The sequence below is a fragment of the Ursus maritimus genome, unplaced genomic scaffold (genome assembly GCF_017311325.1).
Source record: "Ursus maritimus isolate PB19 unplaced genomic scaffold, ASM1731132v1 scaffold_4, whole genome shotgun sequence".
Taxonomy (NCBI): domain Eukaryota; kingdom Metazoa; phylum Chordata; class Mammalia; order Carnivora; family Ursidae; genus Ursus; species Ursus maritimus.
In genome coordinates, this window is record NW_024426552.1 from 68,770,444 (window position 1) to 68,797,129 (window position 26,686).

General features: G+C 38.3%; 1 protein-coding gene across 5 annotated transcripts in view; it reads right to left on the reverse strand.

Annotated features, from left to right (window-relative positions):
• Positions 1-1,655: 1,655 nt before the first annotated feature.
• RNF168 (ring finger protein 168) overlaps positions 1,656-26,686 on the reverse strand; it is a 40,068-nt gene continuing 15,037 nt past the window's right edge. For 4 of the 5 annotated variants that reach the window (XM_008708380.2, XM_008708382.2, XM_008708379.2 and 1 more), the window contains 5 exons: positions 25,858-25,934; positions 20,492-20,671; positions 17,859-17,980; positions 9,094-9,175; positions 1,656-5,131 (listed from right to left, as the gene is read on the reverse strand). In XM_008708380.2, coding sequence (XP_008706602.1) covers positions 4,181-5,131; positions 9,094-9,175; positions 17,859-17,980; positions 20,492-20,671; positions 25,858-25,934 — 1,412 coding nt within the window. In that variant the 3' untranslated portion in view covers positions 1,656-4,180. The remainder of the gene's footprint in view (positions 5,132-9,093; positions 9,176-17,858; positions 17,981-20,491; positions 20,672-25,857; positions 25,935-26,686) is intronic. The other variant, XM_040621391.1, reaches the window with a different exon arrangement.

Sequence of the window (26,686 nt, forward strand, 5' to 3'; positions counted from 1 at the left end):
GGGGCTCGATCCCATAACGCCGGGATCATGCCCTGAGCCGAAGGCAGACGCTTAACCGCTGGGCCACCCAGGCGCCCCAAGTGTTCAACTCTTGATCTCAGCTCAGGTTTGGGGTCTTGAGTTCAAGCCCAGCACTGGGCTCCACGCTGGATCTGGAGCCTACTTAAAAACCAAACAAAAACCGTTCTTAGCCCACAAGCCCTGCAAAAACAGGCAGCATGCAGATTTGGCCCCTGGGATGTACTTAACAGACCCCTTGCTAGGGCTTGTGGTTGAGGTCCTGATGTGTCCAACAGGCTCCCTCCCTGGGTAGGTCATGAATGCTTTTATCTCAGCAGCATGAGCCTGATGACAACTCTCTGCTTTTCAGAGGTTTTCAAGCCTTTTAGTCTCTGCCCTGAGCAGTTTCAAAACTCTGCAATTACCTTGACGGGAAAATTGGCCTTGTGTTTGATGACCCTCAAGTCTTCAATACTGTTATTCCAGCTTCATCAGAAGACCTAGAGCTCTGCCAGTTTTACCAGTAAAACCACTTTTTGGTTGCAAGTATCTGTTCACTTCTCAAAAGTCTCTCTTCTCTCAAATCTCAGCCCTGAATTTAGTCTTCATTGTTTCAGTAGCTCCCTGATGCTTTTCGGTAGGCAATTTTGCTTTTTTTTTTCCCCTTTTAAAGCGAGAGAGATCACAGAAGGAGAGGGAGAAGACGACTTGCTGCTGAGCAGTGAGCCTGACGCGGGGCTCAATCCCAGGACCCTGAGATCATGACCCGAGCTGAACGCAGACGCTTAACAGACTGAGCCACCCAAGTGCCCTGGCAATTTTACATTTCTATTTGGCTCTTCTCATTGCTCTCAGCAGGAATGTAGTCCTGCTGCAGTGCTACCTGGAAAAGCGTTAAGTCTTGCTTTTCAAGTAATTTAAAAATAGTACCTGAAAGCTAAATAGATTCAAATCGACTCACAATGCTATATTTTTTTCCCACACTGAAAAAAATCTTCCTGAATTATGATTTTTAAAATGTAAAGGCAAAAAATACCCTTCAGAGTGGTGCAGGCTGAGATTAATAAGCTCCCTTTATCTTGCAAAAAAAAAAATATATATATATTTTAAAGATTTTATTTATTTATTTGACAGAGAGAGACAGCGAGAGAGGGAACACAAGCAAGGGAGTGGGAAAGGGAGAAGCAGGCTTCCCACCGAGCAGGGAGCCTGGTGCATGGCTCGATCCCAGGACCCCGGCATCATGACCTGAGCCAAAGGCAGACGCTTAACGGCTGAGCCACCCAGGTGCCCCATCTTGCAATATATTTTTTTAAGTTTATTTTTTTAGTAATCTCTAATATTCAACATGGTGCTCAAACTCACAACCCTGAGATCAAGAATCCCATGCTCTTCTGACTGAGCCACCCAGGTGCTCCTATCTTGCAACATTTTAAAAACATTTAAATTTTGACTAGATGATACATTCAGTATGACTGAAAATTCAGAAAGTAGAAAAGAACAGAGTGAAAAGTCATGCTTCCACTCCTATCTCCCAGCCACACGGTTTCTCTCCCTGTTGGCAACATTTATTGCTTCTCTTTCTAGACATTTTATGCAAATACATGTATATATCTTTTCATATCAGTAAAGTGGTTTTGTTGTTAATTGCTATATAGTATTTCATCGTACCATCATTTATTATCTATTGATGCGACATTAAGGTTGTTTCTAAGATTATTACTATAAACAGTGCCATACAAAAATATTCTGTACATGTCATTCTACACACATGTAAAGACAGCTTTAGGAAATTCCTAGAGATAGAATTGCCAAATTCGGAATTGGGATTTTAAATTTTCTCTTGATACCAACCAACAGATAAGTGCCTATTTCCCCACACTCTTGCCAAGATTTAAACACAAATACACAAAAGCAAAACAAAAAAGCATGTTTGTCTTAACTAATATGAAGGGTAGAAAAATGTATAAACATTAGTATAAGTGACATTATGCATCTTTTCACATATTTAAAAGACATCTGTATTTCCTTTCCTGGGAACTATGTTTCTTGGGAACATTTCTCATTTTCCTTTTGAGTTATTAGTCATTTTCATAATGTATCGGCAGATACTTTGTATAAAGGAAATGGGCTCTTTGTGATGAATTGCATCTACTCCCCCCCACCCCTCCTGCCGTTTGCCAAGTCTTCCAATTTTCCATTATGGTAGTAGTTTTTGTTATGCAGAACTTCCTATTTTTATGTAGCTAATTTTTATTTTTTAATTGTGGTAAAATACATATAATAGTCCATTTTAATTTTTATTATTTTAATTTTCAGATTCTCAACCTCTGCACAGTTATGGTGCTCCCTGAGAAGTTAAACACTCTCTTATCCCTCCACAAAAATGAGTGGAAAAAGTAGCAATACACTCTAGTGACTGATACAAACATTTATTAGTTTCTGATGAAAAGGCATATAAAGTAGGACTATCAGAAAAACTAATAGAGAAATTAAAATTTATCTTAAGGTCAGGAAGACTTCTTCACAGACAATTAAGTGGTTAAATGTATAAATCCTGTATGTGTCACACTATTTTTTTCCCCTTTTTGGTCATGGACTATTCCAGGAAAATTTAATTATACAACTTTTGAGGAGTTCCAACAGTGTCTACCCTAAGATGTGACATGAAATTGCTCTTAGAAAAATATTGGTTTGATGAGAAGACAGATTTTAGTGTATTCTGGAGAAATTTGGTTAGTTTCTGACTAGACTTCATTTCAGCACAATCATTTCCCAGAGGGCAATCGCTTTATTTTTTTTTTGAGAAAGGGCAAACTAAATTTTAAATTAGCATCAGAATTTTACCCATTATTACCCAATCAATATTGAAATAGATGCCAGTAAGTGTGCAAAGATTAACAGAATTTCAGTTACAAAATTTGGAGTAAAAAAATCTTAGTAATGTACAAGAATATTGACAAATTTAAGCTACAATTAGCTCTAGGATGTTTTATTTTTACTGTAAAAGGATGGACAACTAGAGAACAGCAGAAATGCTGTTAAAACTCCTATTTGCTTAAAGTTGTTCATACTAATGAAAAAAGGTTAATAGTCTCTAAGTTAAATTTCACAAAATGAAATCACTGCCTTCTGATTTAACTTTCAGGGGTAAGACGGCAAAACCCAAGCATCAGACTTTCTTTTTCTGTCCATAAACACATACAAAAGTCAACATCGATACAAATGGTAATGTAACACATGGTTATGTCTCAGGTCCCACAACAAAAGATATTATGATATTTAACTCTCCTGCAGTAAAGTCCCATTTTTTTTCCCTGGAATAGCAGATTAATTGAAATGTGAAATCCCTAAATTTCAGGCAATTTAGCAATTGATTTTGAATTTGACACCAGATACAATGGTGTGAAAAGCTATAAAACCCCAGTGTTTTCCATGTCATTTAGCAAAGAGAGATGGGAGAACCCTCTACCAAACTTCACCTGCTACTCCATCCCAGGCCCAGTTTCTGATTACTCTCTTAGTTCCAACACTTCCAAACTGTCAATCTGTCCCACTGAGCCACACCCCAACTCTTCACTCCTTTTGCATCAAGAGCCTAGTTTCCTGTCAACTAATCCCTAATTTTCCAGGAAACTCTGATTTTTCTGATTTCACATTGATCATAAACCATTTTAAATAGAAGAAAATGCTATAATAGTTAAAATAATTGAAGTGGAGATGAAAACTACATTACTTTAGTGTTATGGAAGATGCATTTCAAGTGCTCTGCAAATACATGGCAAAGTAGCAAGAAAACTTACCCCGCCTGGGTTCCTAACTACCCGGTATAGTATTATCTTGCTTTGATTACTAGTCAGGACAAGAAGGGAAGCAAAGGCCATAAAACATGCATTTTTGGGAAACAGAATGGCACTTGAAGATTTCTTGGGAGTTCGCCAAGGCATTTTTATATCCATAAGGATTGTCAAACTTAGTACATCACAGTTATTAAAAAAGCAAAGGGTTGGGACTCCTGCTTACCACTGAGTTTGGCAGAAACACATTTGCATATTCCTCCCTTGTAATCACACAGTCCTTTATAGACAATGAGTGTGACCATTATGAAGAGTCTATGATAGAAAAGAGAGCTTCATAATCCAGCTTCACTACATTATAAAACACTCCTTCTCCCCATGCATTACTTTGTATATCTCTGAAACATCTGAAAAATACTTTTCTGTGACTTACTAGGCTGTAGGGAATGAGCACTTTTAGATACATCACAATTATCTCTAGAAGAATTTGGCATCTTTCTCCCATTAACTGAATGTTTCAACTGGATCTTAAAAGACGGCTGCCAATTTTCATTTTTTGAGCCTCTCCGAGATTTTGAATGCTCTACATCAGTCTGTCTTTTGAAGCTCCTGTCTTTGGAATTCTTCCTCTGTCTATTTAGCAATTTGTCTGGAGGTGAAGATGTAGGACGTAAATGATACTCATCTGGGGATCCTTTTTGCCGGTTTGGCTTCTTTTGTTCTTTATCTACTTCTTTCTGAAGCTCTAACGCTAACAACCTATCCTGTTCTTCTTGTTTATGTCTCTCAAAAAGTAAGCGTTCCAAATCTATCAGTTTTTGGGTAAAGCTGATTTCTGTTTCCTCTTGGTCTGAGGAAGCTTCGGGGAACATTTTCCTTCTTTTTGCAGAAACACATGGATCCCTGACTGCTTCAGACAAAGAGTCCGGGTTTTTTCTTTTGGAAACATCTTTACTGATCGGTAGGCAAGACTCTTCATTTTTTGTCTCACCTGTATTACTCCCAATTACCTGTGTCATACCTGATAGAGTGCACCCACTCTCTGTTTTGCCACAAGGCTTAACTGCAGCTTCTCCAGAGCAGGGAACTCTGGCTTCAGGTCCCTCATGATTTAGGACACATAACTCTTTATCATGATTGGTCGGTCTCATTTTGACTTTTCCTTCAAGGCACCATTCTCTACCGCTGGCACATAACTGAGGCATCGGTGACTCTGAAGACTTTTCACCTTGTTCTTGAATTTCCGTGCATATTTGTGGAGAAAGTGTTGGCATATCTTCCTCGATTTCTGTATCTTGCCACGTAAGGCTCTTTACAACACTACTATCAGTTTCCTGTAGAAAACAGAAAAAGACCGGGTGAGCCATGGGAAAAACATCAAGTCATAATAGAGAAGTCTAATTATTGTGATACTCTTGAGTTTTCGCTGTAAGATAGTTAGCATCACTACTAATAACACATATTAATTCTGAATAGTATTTTTATCGTGTGTGCCAATTTAGATTAAGACATTCCTTCATTTTCACTCCCATGAAAACCTACAGATTAAAACCCACAAACTGGCACCAGGACCTGACCTCTCTTTCACCTTATGAACTTCCTTTAGCCCAGAGGTTTTAGCCCCTTTTTGTGCCATGGACTCTCTACCTTTCAGCATTTTGGTGACACTTACAGACCTCTTCTGAATACTTTAAAATATAAAAATAAGTACATAGGATTACAAAGGGAATAATTTATACTGCAACACAATTATTAAAATGTTGTCATTCCTGATGTAATGTGCATCTATTAATACATTAAATAGTAAGATCTAGGGGGGATGTCTAATACCGAAGAAGGGATGAGTAACAATATTTCAAGAAACCTGCCACAAATGTAACATGATAAAAACCTGTGCTTTCCACTGATGACCAAGGGCACAGCTTTTGCTAACAGTATTATGGTTTGATGTCTACATTCGTAATTAAAGGAGTGACAGGTTAGGTAAAAGTAAAGCTCAATCTTTTCCTCCATTGAAGTTCATATGTACTCTCTAGATTCTAACCACAGACCTAGACCTTAGGTTAAGGACACTTGTTTTAAAAAAAAAAAAAAAAGAAAAGAAAGAAAGAGAAAAAAAGAAAGGAAGGAAGGAAAGAAAAAGAAGAGGAAAATTAAAAAAAAAAAAAAAAGAACCCTTGCCTTTGCCAGTATATTTTTCTTTTCACTTACAGGTCTTAGGTAAGTAAAGACCTAGGATTAGTTTTGACCATAGAAAAGCCTTAAGAAAGGCTTTGGTGAAAATGTGCCTCAGAACAAAAATTACTCCTTGTTGTTAGAGACCTTAAATCTGTTCTTTTACCTACTTCGATTTGCCTTTATTATTCCTTATAGCATTTCTTATGAACCAGATCGGTCTGGACTGGATAAATTCCAGGTTACTTAACTAGTTTTGCTATGAAAATGAACACCAGGGTAGGACAAACACCCCCACCCTACAAGGCCTCTTCCATCCTCAGTTCTAGTATGAGCCAGACCACCTGGACTTGAATCCTCCCCCCTAGCATCTCTACTTAAGGGACCCTGTACAAGTCTCTTATCTACGTGCACCTTAGTTAACTCTTAACTGTAAAATGGGCACAAGAATGAATACCTACCTTACAGAGTTGGTGCTTGTGATGGAGACCGAAGAAAATAATACGTAATCTGGCACATGGTAAACACCAATTAAATGATAGGTTTTAAACTACCCAGCTGAGTTTTAAAACCTCTTAGTAAATAAAGAGTTAACAAAACTTCTTTGCAGGAATCAACCTTGGTGTCAGCTCACATTTCCTAGTTCCATTTTCCTGGAAACCCGATAAAGGTGCAATGTCACCTGTGTTACTAGGCCACACAGCTTATGGTAAAAATGACCTCACCAGTGAATTCCATCTATAATAAGAGAACTATGAGTGATCTGTAAGCACCCAATAGGAAACCAAATCTTGGCTTCTGTAAGGGACTTATAACTCTTCTGACCTGGCGTGTTCCCTCCCAGGACCCCTGGAAGCTACACCCATGGGTTGTTACAATAAATAACTGACTCTTATGGGGCACAGGGCTTTTTTTTTTTTTTTTTCACTTTTTTACTTTTTATCTGTCTTTTTTGGGAGCCAGGGTTTTTTTTTTTTTTCTTGTTTTCTTTTTTTTTTTTTTTTTTTTTTTTTTTTTTTTATTAATAATGATTTTTTATTATATTATGTTAGTCACCATACAGTACATCCCCGGTTTTCGATGTAAGGCTCGATGATTCATTAGTTGTGTATAACACCCAGTGCACCATGCAATATGTGCCCTCCTTACTACCCATCACCGGTCTATCCCATTCCCCCACCCCCCTCCCCTCTGTAGCCCCCAGTTTGTTTCTCATAGTCCATAGTCTCTCATGTTTCATTCCCCCTTCTGATTACCCCCCCTTAGGGTTAAGAAATTTCTAAATCTGGGAAGAGATCTGGATTTCTAAGTTCATAAAGCGAATAGGTAAACCACACCCAAAATTTTAATCCAAAATAATCCTTTCCAAGATGCATTATAAGTAGCTGTACCAACTTGCATTCCCACCAACAATGTAGGAGGGATCCCCTTTCTCCACATCCTCTCCAACAATTGTTGTTTCTTGCCTTGTCTATTTTTGCCATTCTAACTGGCGTAAGGTGGTATCTCAGTGTGGTTTTGATTTGAATTTCCTTGATGGCTAATGATTTTGAACATTTTTTCATGTGTCTGTTAGCCATTTGTATGTCTTCATTGGAAAAGTGTCTGTTCATATCTTCTGCCCATTTTTTGATTTGTTTATTTGTTTCTCGTGTATTGAGTTTGAGAAGTTCTTTGTAGATCTTGGATACCAGTCCTTTATCTGTAGTGTCATTTGCAAATATCTTTTCCCATTCCGTGGGCTGCCTCTTACTTTTTCTGACTGTTTCCTTGTCTGTGCAGAAACTTTTAATCTTGATGAAGTCCCATAAATTCATTTTATCTTTTGTTTCTCTTGCCTTTGGGGATGTGTCATGAAAAAGGTTGCTTTGGCTGATGTCGTATAGGTTGCTGCCTATGTTCTCCTCTAGGATTTTGATGGATTCCTGTCTCACATCGAGGTCTTTCATCCATTTGGAGTTTATTTTTGTGTATGGTGTATGATAGTGGTCAAGTTTCATTCTTTTGCATGTAGCTGTCCAATTTCCCCAGCACCATTTATTGAAGAGACTGTCTTTTTCCCACTGGATGTTTTCCTGCTTTATCAAATATTAGTTGCCCAAAGAGCTGAGGGTTCCATTTCTGGGTTCTCTATTCTGTTCCATTGGTCTATGTGTCTGTTTTGTGCCAGTACCATGCTGTCTTTGTGATCACAGCTTTGTAGTACAGCTCGAAATCCGGCATTGTGATGCCTCCAGCTTTGTTTTTCCTTTTCAACAGTTCCTTGGAGATTCGGGGCCTTTTCTGTTTCCATACAAATTTAAGGACTGTTTGTTCCAGTTCTTTGAAAAATGTCCTCGGTATTTTGATCGGGATAGCATTGAAAGTGTAGATTGCTCTGGGTAGCATGGACATTTTAACTATGTTAATTCTTCCTATCCATGAGCATGGAATATCTTTCCATCTTTTTATGTCTTCCTCAATGTCTTTTAAGAGTGATTTATAGTTTCTAGAATAAAGGTCCTTTACGTCTCTGGTTAAGTTAATTCCAAGGTAACGTATGGTTTTTGGGGGCACAGGGCTTCTAAGCCAGGGTGGTTTCCACAGTTCCTGCATTGTCTCATTTCCAGGCTGTCACTTAGAAGCCCTACAGTGAAGACTCCTGCTGCACAGACATGCCTGATGCTTCCCTACTTGCATGCTGTTTCTCATCCTCTAATTTTCACTTAAACTGAAGCTGGTACCGGGGGTAGACTATTCGGTTTTGCGAGTTTGATTGTCTAAGCCAGGGATCCACAAAGCATGGCCCATAAACCAAATTCAGCCTGCTGCTTGATTTTATAAATAGTTTTACTTGGTCAAAGAGAAGCGTATTTGTTTACATATTGTCTGGATGCTTTCACACGAAAACAACATAGTTGAATAGTTGTGACAGAGACCGCAGGGCCACAAAGATATTTACTATCTGGCCCTTTAGAGAAGAAGTTTGTTGATTTCTACTCTTGGTGAGCCTAAGATGACTAAGAAAGGGTATTCCATATACTACAGTGATTAAAAATAAAAAGTCAGGAAACTGTAAGTATTAGCAATCGATCGCATTAGTAAACTTGCCGTACTAAGAACATCTTGAGCGTCCACATACCTTCAACATGGAGTTCTTCCTGCTTTCTTGTACAATTTCAAGCTGTGATGCTGACCCAAACTGAGATTTGGGGGACAAATACCTTAAAAAAAAAAAAAAAGTTTACCAAAGTTTGAATGGTTTGACAGACAAGTGGCATGTAACCAATTATAATAAGCCAGATTAGCTATTTACGTGAAGGTTGTCTGGTCTGCTGCTTGGCTGATTGATCAGAAAGAGTGTATTCTATCTCCTTGTCTCAGGTATTCTGGCCTAATTCCAGCCCAAAACTTAAAAGGCTGAGTATTGATATTTTAGTGAAAAACAGCAGAAAAGGAAGTAAAAGTCAAATCTACTTACTTCTCAAAAAAAATTCAAAGGTAGATAAGCACTGAAATAACGCAAGACTATAAAGTCTTTCCAAAAGTAATGGAAATGACATTTTAAATCAGGAGAAAGGAGATGTTTCTTTTCAATGCCAGGAATTCTAGCTGTTTTCTACAGTTTTAATGTCTACCATTGGGAAAGCACTCATGATTAGATTCTCTACCACTCTGGTATAGAGACTTTGCTAGATACACATTCCGTATCAACTACCTGCCTAGAGAACTACAAATACATCAATACATCAGTGTAAGAGCACCTCTAAACTTCTAAGCATCTTTACTAGGCTGTTTACCACTGAAAACATGGAAGTTTGCAATATGATGAAAAATGTTATAAAAAAATGGGAATAAAAGGACAGGTTATGAGATGGTAGGTATACTTAAAAAACTGTAAAAAATCCAAACACATATATAACTATGCTTAAAAATGGCAGAGATCTCCTAAAAAGTTGGCTGTCTTCAAGTGGTGGTAACTTCGGGTGATTTTCAAGGAGTATCTAGCTGTTGTTTTTAAAATTAAAGAGAACAAGAGAAAAATATCTGATTGCAACTAATAAGTAAAACCCTAAGTTCCACTGTGTCCAAAGTACCAATGAGTAGTATGTGGAACAATAATAAAATCTAGACAAAGATGTCATATAAAGAACAAAGAACAAATAATACCCCTTATAGATTAGAGTATCTAAACCACATATTTAGTTGAATCAATCTAAATACTTACTCTGCAAACTTGTAAGTATGAGAACTACCTTTTCAATTGATAAGAGAAAACAGGAGCCCAAGTTTAGTCTTATTTATTTATTTATTTATTTATTTATTTATTTGAGAGAGAGCGTGCACGCACACACATGTGTGCACGTGAGGGGAGGGGCAGAGGCAGAGGGAGAGAGAGAATCTTAAGCAGGCTCCACGCCCAGCATGGAGCCCGGCCTGTGGAACAAGTGGCTCAATCCCACAACCCTGAGATCATGACCTGAGTCAAATCAAGAGTTGGACGCTTAACCGACTGAGCCACCTAGGCACACCTAGTCTCACATATTTTCTTTCAAAGCCAGAAAATCCCTTTTGCCAAGGTTGGATACTGTTACCAAAATAGAATTACTACAGCATAATAGTTTTTGTTTTTTTTGAAATCCACAAGCAGAGAACAAAACGTGACCAGATATTTATTCAACATAATCAGGAAAGATTTATGAACTGTCCTGAATATTCTTTGTGATAACTGGGTAATGTATGAATACATGCTCATTCTAAACAAGTAAATAGAAATAACATAAACGCCACCATCCCTTTCCATGCCTATTTCCTTCTTCACATGTAACCAATTTTTTTAAAAATATGATTTCTATACATACACACTATCTTTTTTTCTTTTTAAGATTTTATTTATTTATTTGAGAGATAGAGACAGCCAGCGAGAGAGGGAACACAAGCAGGGGGAGCGGGAGAGGAAGAAGCAGGCTCCCAGCGGAGGAACCTGATGTGGGGCTCGATCCCGGAACGCCAGGATCACACCCTGAGCCGAAGGCAGACGCTTAACCGCTGTGCCACCCAGGCACTCCTACACACTCTCTCTTTTTTAAAACAATCATATTCTTCTGTGATTTCCTTTTTTGCACTTATGTCTTAAAGATCTAAGAGAGTATATATAGGCCTAACTCATGAAAACAAATAGTTTACAAGAGAATAGCTGCAAAACATATGTAAGAATCACAATACATCGTGGTTGGGGGGGGGGGATACTGACTGGGAAAAGGCACCATTGAACCTTTTGGAAATATTCTGTAGCTTAATCTGGAGGATGGTTTATACATAGGTAAAAATTCACCAAAACTACACTTAAGATTAGTGCACTTTAATATATGTATGTTACAATTTTTACAAGTTTTAAATCTTTATATTATCATAAAATTCCTTGTATTTATCACCTGGTTTAAGTGTGGGGGGGAGGATCATTGATTTTAAAATCCTTTATGGGGCCTCCTCTTTGTCCCCCACCTCAGAGTCAGTGACTATCCTGAGTTTTTTATTTCTTACTTTTAAAAACAGTTTTACCACACATTTGAATCCCTCAACATGTATTGCTTAGTGCCGCATGATTTTGACCTTCACACATAACGGAATCATAGTACATGTACTCTACAACTTTTTTCTTCATCCATTTTCATGATTCCTGTATGCTACCCTCAGCTAGATTCACTTTGACTGCTGGACAGTATTCAGTTCTACTTGGGGATATCTGGGTGCTTCTGCTCTTTGCTATTATGAATAGCACTGCTGGGAACATTCCTGATATCTTCTGGGGCTTCTTTGGCATCTACACCCCAGAGCCCTAGAGTATCAACATTTTAACACTTCCACCAAACATGTAAGTGCTCCTTATTGTCTAGGACACTTAATAATGACAGAAAACTTAATTTTTCCAATAGGATAAGTGTGAAATGCTACCTCACTGTGATTTTAATTTGTGTTTCCTTAATCACTAATAAGGTTCAATATCTTTTCAAATATATATTAACTTCTAGGTTTTGTTTTCTATGAAGTCAAAATTTTTTACCTATTTTTCTACTGATCTTTTTCTTACTCAGAGGTGGGTATTTCTTTAATAGTACGTTACCTTTTTTCAGTTAAATAAGTTAAAATTTCTTCTTTTTTTTTGAAGTAGGCTCCACACCCATCGTAGAGCCCAACATGGGCCTGAACTCACTCATGAGATCAAGACCTGAGTTGAGATCAAGAGTCAGATGCTTAACCTACTGAATAACCCAGGTGCCCCAAGTTAAAATACCTTCTTAAAGATAAAAGATCATCATTTTATCCTCTAGAGGTATTCTGATAAAAACATTTTTTTTAAAGGAAGTTTTTTTTTTTTTTAATTTCATTTATTTATTTATCAGGGAGAGAGAGACAAGCAGGGATAGTGGCAGGAAGAGGGAGAAGCAGGCTCCCCACTGAGCAAGGAGCCAGATGTGGGACTGATAAACCCAGACGTCCTGATAAGAACATTTAAAATCTTATAATCTAATTATGTTTTGCTCTTTAAAATATCCTTCCCCCCACACCTCGGTGGCTCAGTCGGTTAAGTGTCTGCCTTTAGCTCAGATCATGATCCAGGGTCCTGGGATCCCATTCCACAACGGGCTCCTTGCTCAGTGGGGAGCCTGCTTCTCCCTCTGCCTGCTGCTCCCCCTGCTTGTACACACGCTTGCTCTCTGACAAATAAAATCTTCTAAAAAAAAAAAAAATCCTTCCCCAAAGATAATCTCCTTTATTTTTCTAAAGTTTTATAGTTTGTCTTTTACTATTTATTTTTCAAAGAGTTTATTTATTTATTTGACAGAGAGAGAGAGAGGGAGAGCGGGAAGCCCGACCCGGGGCTCGATCCCAGGACCCTAGGATCATGACCTGAGGCCGAAGGCAGCTGCTTAACTGACTGAGCCACCCAGATGCCCCAGTATAGTTTGTCTTTTTAATAAGATCTTTCATTCACCTTAATTTTTATATATAGTATGAGTAGACATCCAAGCTCATTTTTTCCTTATATATCAATTGTCCCAGCAGCATTTATTGACAAATTCATCCTTTTCCCACTGATGAGCAATGATGACTACCGTACTGGTTACCCAAAGTACCCCAAAACTTAGTGGCTTAAAACAACAAACATTATCTCACAGTTACTGAGAGTCAGGAATCCCAGAGCAGCTTAGCTGGGTGGTTCCAGCCTAGGATCCCTCTTTAGGGTCTAGTGAAGATATTGGTCAGTTATCTAAAGGCTTGACTGGGGCTAGAGGATCACTTTCCAAGAAGGCTCACTCACAAAGGTTATTCTGGAGGTCCCACTTCTTTACTGGCTGTTGGCAGAAGGCCCCAGTTCCTTACCACGTGGGCCTCTCCATAGGGCTGCTCACAACAGGGCAGCTAAATTTTCCGGAGCAAGTAAACCGAAAGAGAAAAGTCAGAGTGCCTTTTAGAACTTAGTCCCCAAAGTGTACAGTGTCCCTTCAGGTAATTCTATTTGTATACTTAAGTCCAGCCCATATTCAAGGGGTGGAGAATTGGGCTCTGTCTGTTTAAGGGAGGAGTTATCAAGGCATTTGCGGACATATTTTATAAACACCAAAGCCCTCATGAAGGCTGCATAAGTTGCTGTACTTCTAAACTATTACATTGCCTCAATCATTTTGTTTATCTATCCCTGTGCAAACATCACATACACTTACTTATTTTAAAGTATCCAACTCTCCACCACACATTTTATCTCTCTGGTGGTATCTGAAAGCCCTTTCTCTTCCATATAAATTTTTAAGTCAGTATGTCAAATTTAAAAAAAGGTTAGGATTGTGATTTCAATCGCACTGAATCTGTTGATCAGTTTGGGGAGATGTGACGTTAAGCATTACTGTAATATTAGATATCTTCCAATCCACGAATCCTGCACATTTCTTTAATATGATAAAATTTTATAATATTCTCCACAAGGTCTTATAGATTTTGCAGTAAATTTATTTCTAAGGACTTTTTCTTTTCTTTTCTTTTTAAGATTTTATTTATTTATTTGACAGAGAGAGACAGCCATCGAGAGAGGGAACACAAGCAGGGGGAGTGGGAGAGGAAGAAGCAGGCTCACAGCAGAGGAGCCTGATGTGGGGCTCGATCCCATAATGCTGGGATCACGCCCTGAGCCGAAGGCAGACGCTTAACCGCTGTGCCACCCAGGCGCCCCTAAGGACTTTTTATTTTCTAATGCTATAATAAACTGAATCTTAAAGTTTCATTTCCAACAGACTTTTTGTACGGAGTTTATATCCACCAAACCTGGTAAACTCATTGATTTTAAAAATGTATCTCTGAACTCTCAGATTTTCAATGTATTTTCTATATTCCACATCTAATAACAATGGTTTCTTTTTCAAGCTTATATCATTTGTTTCCTTTTATTGTCTTACTGTGCAGACTAAAATCTCTAGTACAACATTGAACAGAAGTGGTAAATAGCAGGCCACCCTTGTGTTTTCCTGTTCTTAATGGGAATGACTTCAATTTTCTACCATAAAGTATGATATCTGGTATAAATTTCCTAGTAGATATCCTTTAACAGGTTAAGTTTCTTCCTATTCCCACTTTATTAAGAATTATCACTCCCATGCTTTTGATATTTAAACAGTTAATAAGTTAATAGTTAATAGGTTAACATTATATAATTGTCTAATATTAAGCCAGCAATGTATTCCTGGAATTGTCATCTTAAATATATTCTTGTGGCACCTGAGTAGTTTAGTCGGTTAAGTGTCAGACTCTTGGTTTCAGCTCAGGTCATGATCTCAGGATCCTGAGACAGAGCCTCTCATCGGGCTTTGCACTCAGGGTGGAGTCTGCTTGGGATTCTTTACCCTCCCTTTCCCTCTGCTTGTGCACTTGTGCTTTCTCCTTCCACCAGAGAAAGGAAGGGAGGAAGGGAGGAAGGGAGGGAGGGGAAAAGAAAGAAAGAAGAAAGAGAAAGAACAAGAAAAATTATTTTAAATTTATTTAAATTATTTATTTATTTTCAGCCCCCTTTTCCCCCTTTTTCTGATACGGCATTTAAGGTTTTCTAAATACCACTGTAGCCACCTCTCAAAAGTTTCGATGTATAATACTTTCAGTTCTATTATTTCTATCAAAATTTCTTTAACCAATGACTGACTTAGCAGTTTTTCTTAATTTTCAGACACTTGAGTAGTCTTTTTGTCAATCATTTTAAATTTGAGATGAAATCCATATAACATAAAATTAGAGATGAAATCCATATAACACAAAATTAACAATTTTAAAATGTACAATTCAGTGGCATTTTAATATATTCATGAAGTTGTAAAACCATTACCTCTATTTAGTTTCAAAACATTTTCATCACCCCCAAAGGAAACCATGCGTATGTTAAGCAGTAACTCCCCATTCCCACTTCTCCCTGGCCACCGGCAACTACTAACCTGCTTTCTGTCTTTATAGGTTTCCCTACTCTAGCTATTGCACATAAAATGGTATAGAAGGCAACCCTTTTTGTCTGGCTTTCACTTAGCATGTTTCTGAGGCTCATTTATGTGATAGCATATATCAGTATGTCACTCCTTCCTAGAGTTGAGTAATATTCTGTTGTATGGATTATACCACATTTTGTTTATTCATTAATCCTTCAAACGGACACTTGTGTTTGTCTATCTTTCAGCTATCTGAAGTGCTGACACAAAATCTATATACAAATACTTGTTTGAATTCCTGTTTTCAATTCTTTTGAGTAGATAGGTAGGAGTGGGACTGCTGGGTCCCATGGTAATTCTGTTTAACTTTCTGAGGAACTATCAGATTGCACCATTTTACATTCCCACCAGTAATCGTACAAGATTCCAATTTCTCCAATCTTTGCCAACATTTGTTATTTTCCTCTTTTTGGATTACAGACATCCTAGTGGATGTGAGGTGGTAGCTAATTGTGGTTTTGATTTGCATTTCCTTAATGACTAATGATACTGGACATCTTTTCATGTGCTTATTGGCCCTATATACATCATTGGAGAAATGTCTATTCATGTCCTTTGCTCATTTTGAAATTGGATTGTTCGTCTTAAGTCACATAAGAATTCTTTATATATTCCAGAGATTAGACCTTATCTGTTTTTAACTTTGCTTTAACTTTAATCTACTAGTTTCTCAATTTCTGCTTTTAAATTCATCTGTCCATTTCTGTATTTCTAGTAAATGTTTGTCTGTATATATTTCATTTTTTTTTTAAGATTTTTATTTATTTATTCGACAGAGACAGAGACAGCCAGCGAGAGAGGGAACACAAGCAGGGGGAGTGGGAGAGGAAGAAGCAGGCTCATAGCGGAGGAGCCTGATGTGGGGCTCGATCCCATAACAGCAGGATCACTCCCTGAGCCGAAGGCAGACGCTTAACCGCTGTGCCACCCAGGCGCCCCTGTATATATTTCAAAGTATTTATTTAGGTACATGAAGATTCGTGACAGTTATATCCTTTGAGCAGAACAATAGTACATCAATATAAAATATCTCTGCTTTACTCTTAATGGTTTTTCTCTTTTCTACTTTGCATATATCAGCATTAACTATATTGATATTGAGACATCTATTTTTCTCTTTTGATAGCAATCTCATTTACCTGCCCACCAAATCTCCCATCTCCCTGCTCCAAAATGAAAATCTCTATGAGTTTTGGAAGGAGGTAAATTACCTGCACATATTTACTCAATTGAGCCAAAAGCCCTTACGTATGTTTATTAATTTATTTTTTAAAATAGGTTCCACACCCAACATGGGACGTGAACTCATGACCCTGAGATTAAGAGCTGCATGACCTACCAACTGAGCCAGCCAGATGCCCCTATTTTTAAACTCCAGATCGTGGTTCTTAAACTTTTCCAATTGTTAATTACTATGGGAAAGCTTATAACCTCGTAAAATCATCAACTCTACCTGCTCCTGGAGGGGTGTTGTAAGAAGACTAATCTAGTCCACTACTAAATCACTACTGACTACCTGACTCATGCTTTCTGTATAGTAGAGAAGAAATATAGTGCATTAACTGAGAAAAAGAGGGTGGGGGGTGACCTAGATGCCAAGTTCAGTGAGGATGACCTTATATAGGACTAGCTTTTCTTATTTGAATCTAAGCCAAGAGAAAAAGGAATCCAACTGGTTAATTCCGAGAAAATGGGAACATGAAAATCCTGAGGCATCAAGATAAAAAAAGACTTCAGGGACACCTCGGTGGCTCAGTCAGTTAAGCATCTGACTCTTGATTTTCGCTCACGCCATGATCTCAGGGTTGTGAGACTGAGCCCTGCGTCAGGGGATCCACGCTGGGTGTGGAGCCTGCTTGGGATTCTCTCCCTCTCCCCCTGCCTCCCCTTCCCCACTCTCTCCCCCTTCCTCTTAAAACAAAACAAAACAAGACAAGACAAGACTTCACATCTCTCTTCATGCTAACCAGGCATCTAAGCTATGTGAGTAGCACCCTTATTTTCACTTTACATCAATCTCAGACCATCTCAGACCATCTGGAGAGTTTTTATGCAAAATTCATGGACAAAATTTTAACAATCAGCAGACTATACGAGCAAAACACCAGCATACAGTAAGTGATCAATAAATAACTGATGGGGCACCTGGGTGGCTCAGTCAGTTAAGCATCTGACTCTTGATTTTGGCTCGGGTCATGCTCTCAGTGTTGTAACGACGAGCCTCACATTGGGTTCCGCTCTGGGCATGAAGCCTGCTGAAGATTCTCTCTCTCCCTCTCGCTCTGGCCCTCCCCAACCCCCTGTCCATGCACACGAGCTCTGTCTCTCGCTCTCTCCCTCTCTAAATAAATAAATAAATAAATAAATAATCATGCTCACTTACTTATGAATATCTCCAGTGTTTGTTTGTTTGTTCTTACTTTTCTTTTGAGACTTGGTTGTGACTGTATCAGATTTCCTGGAATTCAAGGGAGAAGCCAAGACACTTCCATCACAGAAATTGTTCTTCAACAGAAAAAGCATAACAGACATTATTTTTAAAAATTATAATAAAATAAGCTATTATTTTGACTAATTCAGAATCCACAACAGAATTTTTCAGGAATTATACTCTCATTTAAATTCTACACATCCTTTGAATAACACCGACCATGCAAAAATTAGTATAAATAGGATTATGCTCATCCAAGTTGGTCTACATTAATTACATTTTTACTCTGCATTATAAAACACAAAGAGCATGATACTAAAATCATTTTTCTAATGAATGGCTTCATGTAACTACCTTAATCTATAGGGGAAAATTCCAAAGAGTTGCGGATATACCCGGAATAAAAGGTAATTTTATGTAAAAATAATTTGATTTAGGGATTTAAGAGCATACCAATACCATAAATATTTACCTACTATCCCAGTCTCATAAGCTTCTCACTACACTACTGGAAAAATTAATATACTTCGTGGTGGTAGACACTTGGCCCTGGACCACCAAACTTTCTCATGTAAACCCAGAATTCTTCTAAAAGATCAATAGATCTACTCTTATAATCCCTGCTAAAAACAAGATTTAGAACAAGACTCTTGACAGGTAAAGATTACCCCAAATTCTCCTCTTTGATGTATTTTCTTACCTATGTCATTTGTTTTTTTATTGACAAATGTCTTTTAATTTCCTGACTGTACCTTTTCAAAACTATTCTACTAAAATTTTAAAAAGAAGAAATATATTAAGAAGGGCAGGGGTGCCTGGGTGGCCCAGTTGGTTAAGCTTCTGACTCTTGACTTTGGCTGAGGTCTGAGTTCAAGGTTGTGGGATCAAGGCCCATGTTAGGCTCTTTCCTGGGCATGGAGCCTGCTTGGGATTCTCACTCTCTCTCCTCTCCCTCTGACCCACCTCCCCCTCTAAAAAAAGGGGGAGGTATATAATCTACAACTTAGGTACACTATTACGAATCCTAGGCCTCTCAAAAAAAAAATCCCAATTCTGGATATATTTTGTTTTGGTAAGTGTATTTTAAGATATTTGTTGTTTAGGGGCGCCTGGGTAGCACAGTCGTTAAAGCGTCTGCCTTCGGCTCAGGGCGTGATCCCGGCGTACCGGGATCGAGTCCCACATCGGGCTCCTCTGCTATGAGCCTGCTTCTTCCTCTCCCACTCCCCCTGCTGTGTTCCCTCTCTCGCTGGCTGTCTCTCTGTCACATAAATAAATAAAATCTTAAAAAAAAAAAAAAAAAAGATATTTGTTGTTTAAAAGTAGAGGAATTGTTTTCAGAGGTTCTCAAACATGAATGCATACCAGGCTTCCCTAGATGCCTCTGGGAATGGTATTTCCTAAATCCCATCTCCAGAGAATCTGATGCAGTAGGCTTAGAACAGGTACGGGAATTTGTATTTTAAAAGAACCCCAGGTGATTCTGCCAAATTCTTTCAAATCACTGGGTCCCACTGTACTCTCAAGTCTTAAAGCATGGTTTTATCATCCCTTCTTCTATTCATGTAGTAATTTAACTACAGCAAGATAATAAAATCCAGGTCTAGTGTATTACTTAAAAATTTAATGTGCTTCACTTGCAAAAAGTGATTTGCATCCATACAATGGAATATTATACCACTCTTAAAAAGAATGAGATAAAACCATATGTATTTCCAGGAACAATCTTTAAGACATATCAAGTGAAAAAATGGAACAAAAAACCAGTGTGACTGATACATTCTTTTCAGGTGAATAAAAAAAATGAGAAACTATTAATAGTGCTAAACCTTGGGGAAAGAGACTAATGTAATGGAACAGGAATGAGAATACAGAGGTGGAAGGGAGAGAGGAAGCTTTCACTGTAAATAGCTTTCCTACATACTCTGAATTTACTAACATATTAAAAAAATTTTTTTACATATACTTCAATGGGAGCAAATATGTAAAAACAAGCAAAAAGTGTAATAATATGTAAAAAAAAAATTTTTTTTTTAAAGATTTTAGTTATCTGACAGAGAGAGAGACAGCCAGCGAGAGAGGGAACACAAGCAGGGGGAGTGGGAGGGGAAGAAGCAGGCTCCCAGTGGAGAAGCCTGATGCAGGGCTTGATCCCATAACGCCAGGATCATGCCCTGAGCTGAAGGCAGACCCTTAACGACTGAGCCACCCAGGCGCCCCGCAAAAAAAAATTCTTTTTAAGTAGAGCAAATATGTCAGAAATTGCTTCTAGTCATAGTGATCATTTCCTCAGATCTTTGAAAACCACACAGTCGGGACGCCTGAATAGCGCAGTTGGTTACGCGGCCAATTCTTGGTTTCAGCTCAGGTTGTGATCTCACAGTTGTGAGATGGAGCCCTGAGTCGGGTTCTGCACTCAGGGTGGCGTCTGCTTGAGATTATCTCTCCCTCTGCCCCTCCCACTTGTGCTCTCTCACTCTAAAATAAGTAAATCCTTTAAAAAAAAGCAAGCAAGCAAGCAAGCAAAAGAAAACCAGAGAGTCAAAAGGAACATTAATACTTCAAAGTTCTCTCCTAAAACTTACAATATTAATGCTTAGCTTTCTTGCTAGTTCTTCATCACTTCTCAGCTGTTCTTCCATCTCTCTTCGCCTTTTTTCTGCCTGTTGTTTTTCCTCCTCTTCCTCCTCTGCTAGTAATCTCTGTATGTATTCTTCACTGGCTTTGTTTTCTTCTTCCTCACTGGCTCGTCGCTCTGCCTCCACCTTAAACATGATTAATGAAGAACACTTCAGACTCTGAACTTTTTAATATACTTGCAACATTCCTTTCTTTTTTTTTTTTTTTTTTGTAAGTAGGCTGCATGACCAGTATGGACCCCAACACAGGGCTTGAACTCATGACCCTGAGCTGAGATCAAGGCTGAGATCAAGAGTCAGACACTTACCCGACTGAGCCACCCAGGTGCCCCTCTACTTGCAATAGTTCTTTTTTTTAAGATTTTATTCATTTACTTGAGAGAGAGAATGAGCGGTGGGGAGAGGGAGAGAGAGAGAGAAATACTCCCTGCTAAGCAGGACCCTGATATGTGGCTTGATCCCAGAACCTGGAGATTATGACCTGAGCCAAAGGCAGACACTTAACCAACTGAGCCACCCAGGCACCCCTACACTTGCAATATTTCTTAAGAAGAATGGTAAAAGTAATAAAAAAGAGGGGTGCATGGATGGCACAGCGGTTAAGCGTCTGCCTTCGGCTCAGGGCGTGATCCCGGCGTTCTGGGATCGAGCCCCACATCAGGCTCCTCCGCTATGAGCCTGCTTCTTCCTCTCCCACTCCCCCTGCTTGTGTTCCCTCTCTCGCCGGCTGCCTCTATCTCTGTCGAATAAATAAATAAAATCTTTAAAAAAAAAAAGTAATAAAAAAGAACAAATTGGCAGGAATTAAAATGATTCAAATGGAGTACAAATCTGAAGGCAAATTCCTGCAGAACAGTTCAAGATGTCTCTTCAAGGAAACCTTCCCCAGTCAGCCCAATGACATCTTGATCAAACCCCCATCCTTCCTCACCTCAGTCCTATCACACTCTCAACTACACTGTTACAGTATTTGTGGAAATGTCTCTAGTTAATACTTTTCCTTGGTTAACTGAATGCTATGTGCTAACTAATTTAAGCCTAGATTTCTTAACCAAAACCTAGCAAAGGGGATGGAATGATAAAAATTGAGACTAATCAGGGTCTAACCCTGAAGTTAGGAAGAATCCCTCAGGCATAGTGGGCAGGAGTGGAGTGGCTGCCTGAAGAAGTAACCACAAAGGCGATTATGTGATTTACAAATGAGGAAACAAACATAGAAAAGCAAGTAACTTTCTTAGATCATTAAGTGGCAGAGTGGAGACTCCAACTCAAATTCTAAGACTTAAGGCCATGCTTGTGGTCATTTAAACTATACTTCCTGAAAGAAATAATACAAGAACCATTTTAGAAATCCAAAGGACTTGACTCAAGAATAAGTCCTTGATCTAATTCAAGTGTAGGAGACATAAGGGAAAGTCTTTGTTAAAGAGTAAGTTTTCTTGCTCTTAAAAGAAAGTCATAGGAAAAGACTGCTGCTTCTTCCTCTGCATGTTATATATGCACCTGAGGTTCAAAACTGTGCGGCCATTTTGCTATTAGCCAGAAGTAAAGTACCTGACAGAAATGGAGCTAGAACTCCGAATGAAACCAACCCTGAAGCCCTACCACCCCTGGAATTCCAGTTAACTACAATGTTCTTATTTAAGGTAGTTTAAGTTAGGTTTTCTTTTACTTCTGGTCAAAAGCATCTTTACAGAACCTGTTCTCACTACATTGTTGTAAAGACTAAATTATTCCTTTAAAACTCTTACTTAAGGGGGCACCTGGGTGGCACAGTCAGTTAAGCATCCAGCTCTTGGTTTCAGCTCAAGTCGTGATCTCAGGATTGAGGGACTGAGCCTCATGTCGGCCTCCAAGCTCAGTGCGAAGTCTGCTTGAGATTCTCTCTCTCCCTCTCCACCTCCTGCTCATGCTCTCTCTCTCTCAAATAAATAAATCTTTAAAAAAATAAAATAAAATAAAACCCTTACTTAAGGACACTACTCGGGCATACGTTCACAATTAAGTTAACCACTGTTATTATTATTTTAGTTTTTCTGGAACGTACATGGTCCAATACAGTAGCCACTAGCAACAGGTGCCTACTGAGTAGTTAAAATGTGGACTAGTCCAAATCCAAATGTAGTACAAGTATAAAATACACAAAAGGTTTTGAAGACCAAGTAAGAAAAAATAATGTAAAATCCTTAGATGTTTATACTTAAAAACTTAATTATGTATAATCTGATATATTATTATATAGTTAATGCATATCATTTTACATAGTTAATATGTTCTATACTGATTACACGTATTTTAGATCACATGAAATATTTAACCGTGTTGAATAAAATATACATTAAAATTAATTTCATCTGTTTTTTAAAAAAATCTCTAAAAAATGTGGATACTAGAAAAATTTTAATTATAAATGGGCTCACATCCTATTTCTATTAGACAACACTGCTCTACACTAAGCAGGATGGTAGTAAAAATATTAGGGCTCTCCAAGTATTAATGAAGTTCAGAGGCTCTTCTGTAAGCATTAGTCCCCTCTTTTCCCATTAGGTTCTTCACAATTAGCCCTTCATACTCACCTCATCTAAACTCATTATTTGTGTCCCCCAAAATTCTTATGCTGAAACCCTAATCCCCTACATGACAATATATGGAGGTAAGGGCCTTTGGGAGGTAACTGGGTTATAAGGGTGAAGCCCTTATGAAGGGAATTAGCACCCTTACAAATAAGAATCATGAGAGAAATAATCTCTTTCTCTGCCACGTGAGGACAGAAGGAATAGGCAGCTGTTTACAAGCCAGGAAGCAGGCCCTCATCCAACAGCAGATCTGCCTGTGCCTCAGTCTTGTTCTTCTCAGTTCAGAACTGTGAGAAATAAGTGGTTTTTTTTGTTTAAGCCACTCAGTTCATGGTATTTTTGGTATAGCAGCCCCAATGAAGTAAGACGCCCATAATCTACTACCCTTTTTCCATCCTTTAAGCTCAAAGCTTCAGGGAAATGAAAAAAATCTTTCATAATTAAATGCTTAAGAATCACTATCACAAAAACTAACTCAATGAAAAAGCCACAAGTTAGCAAGATATAAAATTAATATGCAGAACTCAATTACATTCATATACAGAAATAATAACCAGTTGGTAGTTTTAACAATTGAGAAGACAAAAATGATGTAGAAAAACTGGCAAAAAACAAGGACAGTTCACCCCCCAATTATAAAAATGTCCCTTAATTATATGAAAATATAATTTTCCTCATAAGAGAAATACCAAGTAAATCTACACAGAGATAGGACTTCCAGCTTCCAGTAATGATGGAGTAAAACACTGGTGGAAGGGATCTTCCAATAGAAGACAATTTTAAAACCTGGACATTATACAATAAGCAACTACCAAAGGTGGGCGCCTGGGTGGCACAGCGGTTAAGCGTGTGCCTTCGGCTCAGGGCGTGATCCCGGCGTTATGGGATCGAGCCCCACATCAGGCTCCTCCACTATGAACCTGCTTCTTCCTCTCCCACTCCCCCTGCTTGTGTTCCCTCTCTCGCTGGCTGTCTCTATCTCTGTCGAATAAATAAATAAAATCATAAAAAAAAAAAAAAAAGCAACTACCAAAGGAATCGGAGAGTGAACATAATCAGACAAACTGCTCCTCCTGGCTTTAAGCCTGGAGCTAATATAATCTAACACCTATGGAGGAAACTGACCCACACTTAGGGTCACTTGATATTCTAAAAGGTTCACAGACTATTTACCGGGGGAAAGATGCTTGTTACAATACATGGGGGTAGAATAAGGGAATATTTGTATGAGAAAAAAAAAAAAATCAACCTCAACCCCTACCTCATGTCATACTCAAAAACTAACTGAATGGATTATAAATCTAAAGGTAAGAACTAAAATTCTAGAAGAAACTTTTGTGACCTTGGGTTAAGCAAAGTTATCAAATTGTATACCTAAAATTAGTAAATTTTCCTATTTTGAAATTTACTATAGATAGATTCTACCTCAATAAACTTTTTTTTTTAAGATTTATTTATTTGAAAGAGAGAAAGAGAGCACAAGCAGGGGGAGTGGCAGAGGGAAAAGCAGACTCCCCACGGAGCAGGGAGCCTGATGCAGGGCTAGATCCCAGGAACCGGGGATCATGACCTGAGCCGAAGGCAGAGGCTTAACTGATTGAGCCACCCAGGCACCCCCAACAAAAAAGTATTTTCTTAAAAAGAAAAACGATGCCAATACCATTTCACACCCAACAGATTAGCAAAAATTCAAAAGCCTAACAGTACTCTATTGGCAAGGGTGTTGTGAAACAGGCATTCTCACTGGAAATGCAAAATGGTACCCCTATGAAGGAGAATTTGGCAGTTCTAACAAATCTATATATCATTTACCCAAAACCTGGCAATCTCACGTCTAGAAATTTACTGTGAAAACATACTTCTAATAATATTAAAATATATATGCACAGTATTGCAGTATTATTTGTAATTAGAAAATACTGGAACTATCTTACTCTCTCTTGAGTAATATGATTTCCAGGGGCTATTACCAAGTAAAAAAAGCAAAGTTCAAAAGAATATATAGTATGCAATATTTAATAAACAAGAGTGTGTGTGTGTATATATATATGTGTGTGTGTGTATATATATATATATATATATATATGTTTATCTTTCAAAAAACACCAAAGGAAGGATAAACTACACAGCAATAAAACTGGTTATCTACAGTGTGGTAGACACAGGGTGGATAAGATACAGCAGGGAGTATCCTCTCTGAGAATAACTTTTTGTGTTATTTTTACTTTTGGGTGCATGTTAATATTCCACACATTCAAAAAATATACAAAGAAATTAATAAAGATGGGAAGGGAAAATTTAAAAAATCACTATCACATAAGAGCACCAATTATATATAAAGCTAGTAACTATTGCGAACACATGTAAAAAACAGCCTTTGTAAAGGACATTAAAATTATCTATATTTCAATATATATTATTTATACAGACATATATGGGACACCTAGGTGGCTCAGTCAGTTAAATGTCTGACTCTGGATTTTGGCTCAGGTCATGATCTAAGGATTACGGAATCAAGCCCTTCATGGGGCACCACACTGAGTACTGAGCATGAAGCCTGCTTCAGAGCCTCTCTCTCCCTCTCCCTCTGCCTCTCCCCCCACCGCAGCACATACATACACACTCTCTCTAAAAAAAAAAAATAAACCTTTTTTTAAACAAACACAAAACTGTATGCAGAATCTGAAACCAAAAACAAAAGAGAGTCTTCCCAAAAGAGAGTAACTTAGTACCTACCTTGCTTATCTCCTCTTCATATTCTCTTCTCAATTCCCCGGGTTTACTTAATAAGCGAACTGGCTGACAGTCATCAACTGTTTCAGATCAAGAAAAAAAAGAATATTATAGGCAACACAGAATTTTATGGCTTGCTTTGGTCTTTCATAAACCTATATTAATATGAAAATGTGAAATTAGAATGAATGTACAATTATTAATAGCTAGAGCAATATCTTCTCTATGGAGTGCCATTTTATTTTTTTTCCTAAAGATTTTATTTTTAAGTAAACTCTACACCCAACAATTTAAACTTACAACCCCAAGATCAAGAGTTGCATGTTCTACTGACTGAGCCAGCCATGAGCCCCTATGAAAATCTACTTTATTTTTTGAAGATTTATTTGAGAGAGAGAGAGAAAGAGAGAGAGTGGACGAATGGGGGGAGGGGCAGAAGGAGAAGGAGAAGATGACTCTTCCCTGAGCAGGGAACTTAACACGCGGCTCTATCCCACGACTCTGGGATCATGACCTGAGTCCAAGGCAGACGCTTAACCAGCTGAGCCACCCAGGCACACCTGGGATTCCATTTTAAAAGAAAGTCCAGGGGTGCCTGGCTGGCTTAGTCAGTGGAGCAGGTAACTCTTGATGTTGGGGTCATGAGTTTTCTTGCTTTGTTTTTAAGATTTTATTTATCTATTCATGAAAGACAGAGAGAGATGCAGAGGGAGAAAGAGAGTCCCTGAGGAGCAGGAAACCCAATGCAGGACTCAATCCCAGGACCCTGGGATCATGACCTGAGACAAAGACAGACACTTAACTGACTGAGCCACCCAGGTGCCCTGGGGTC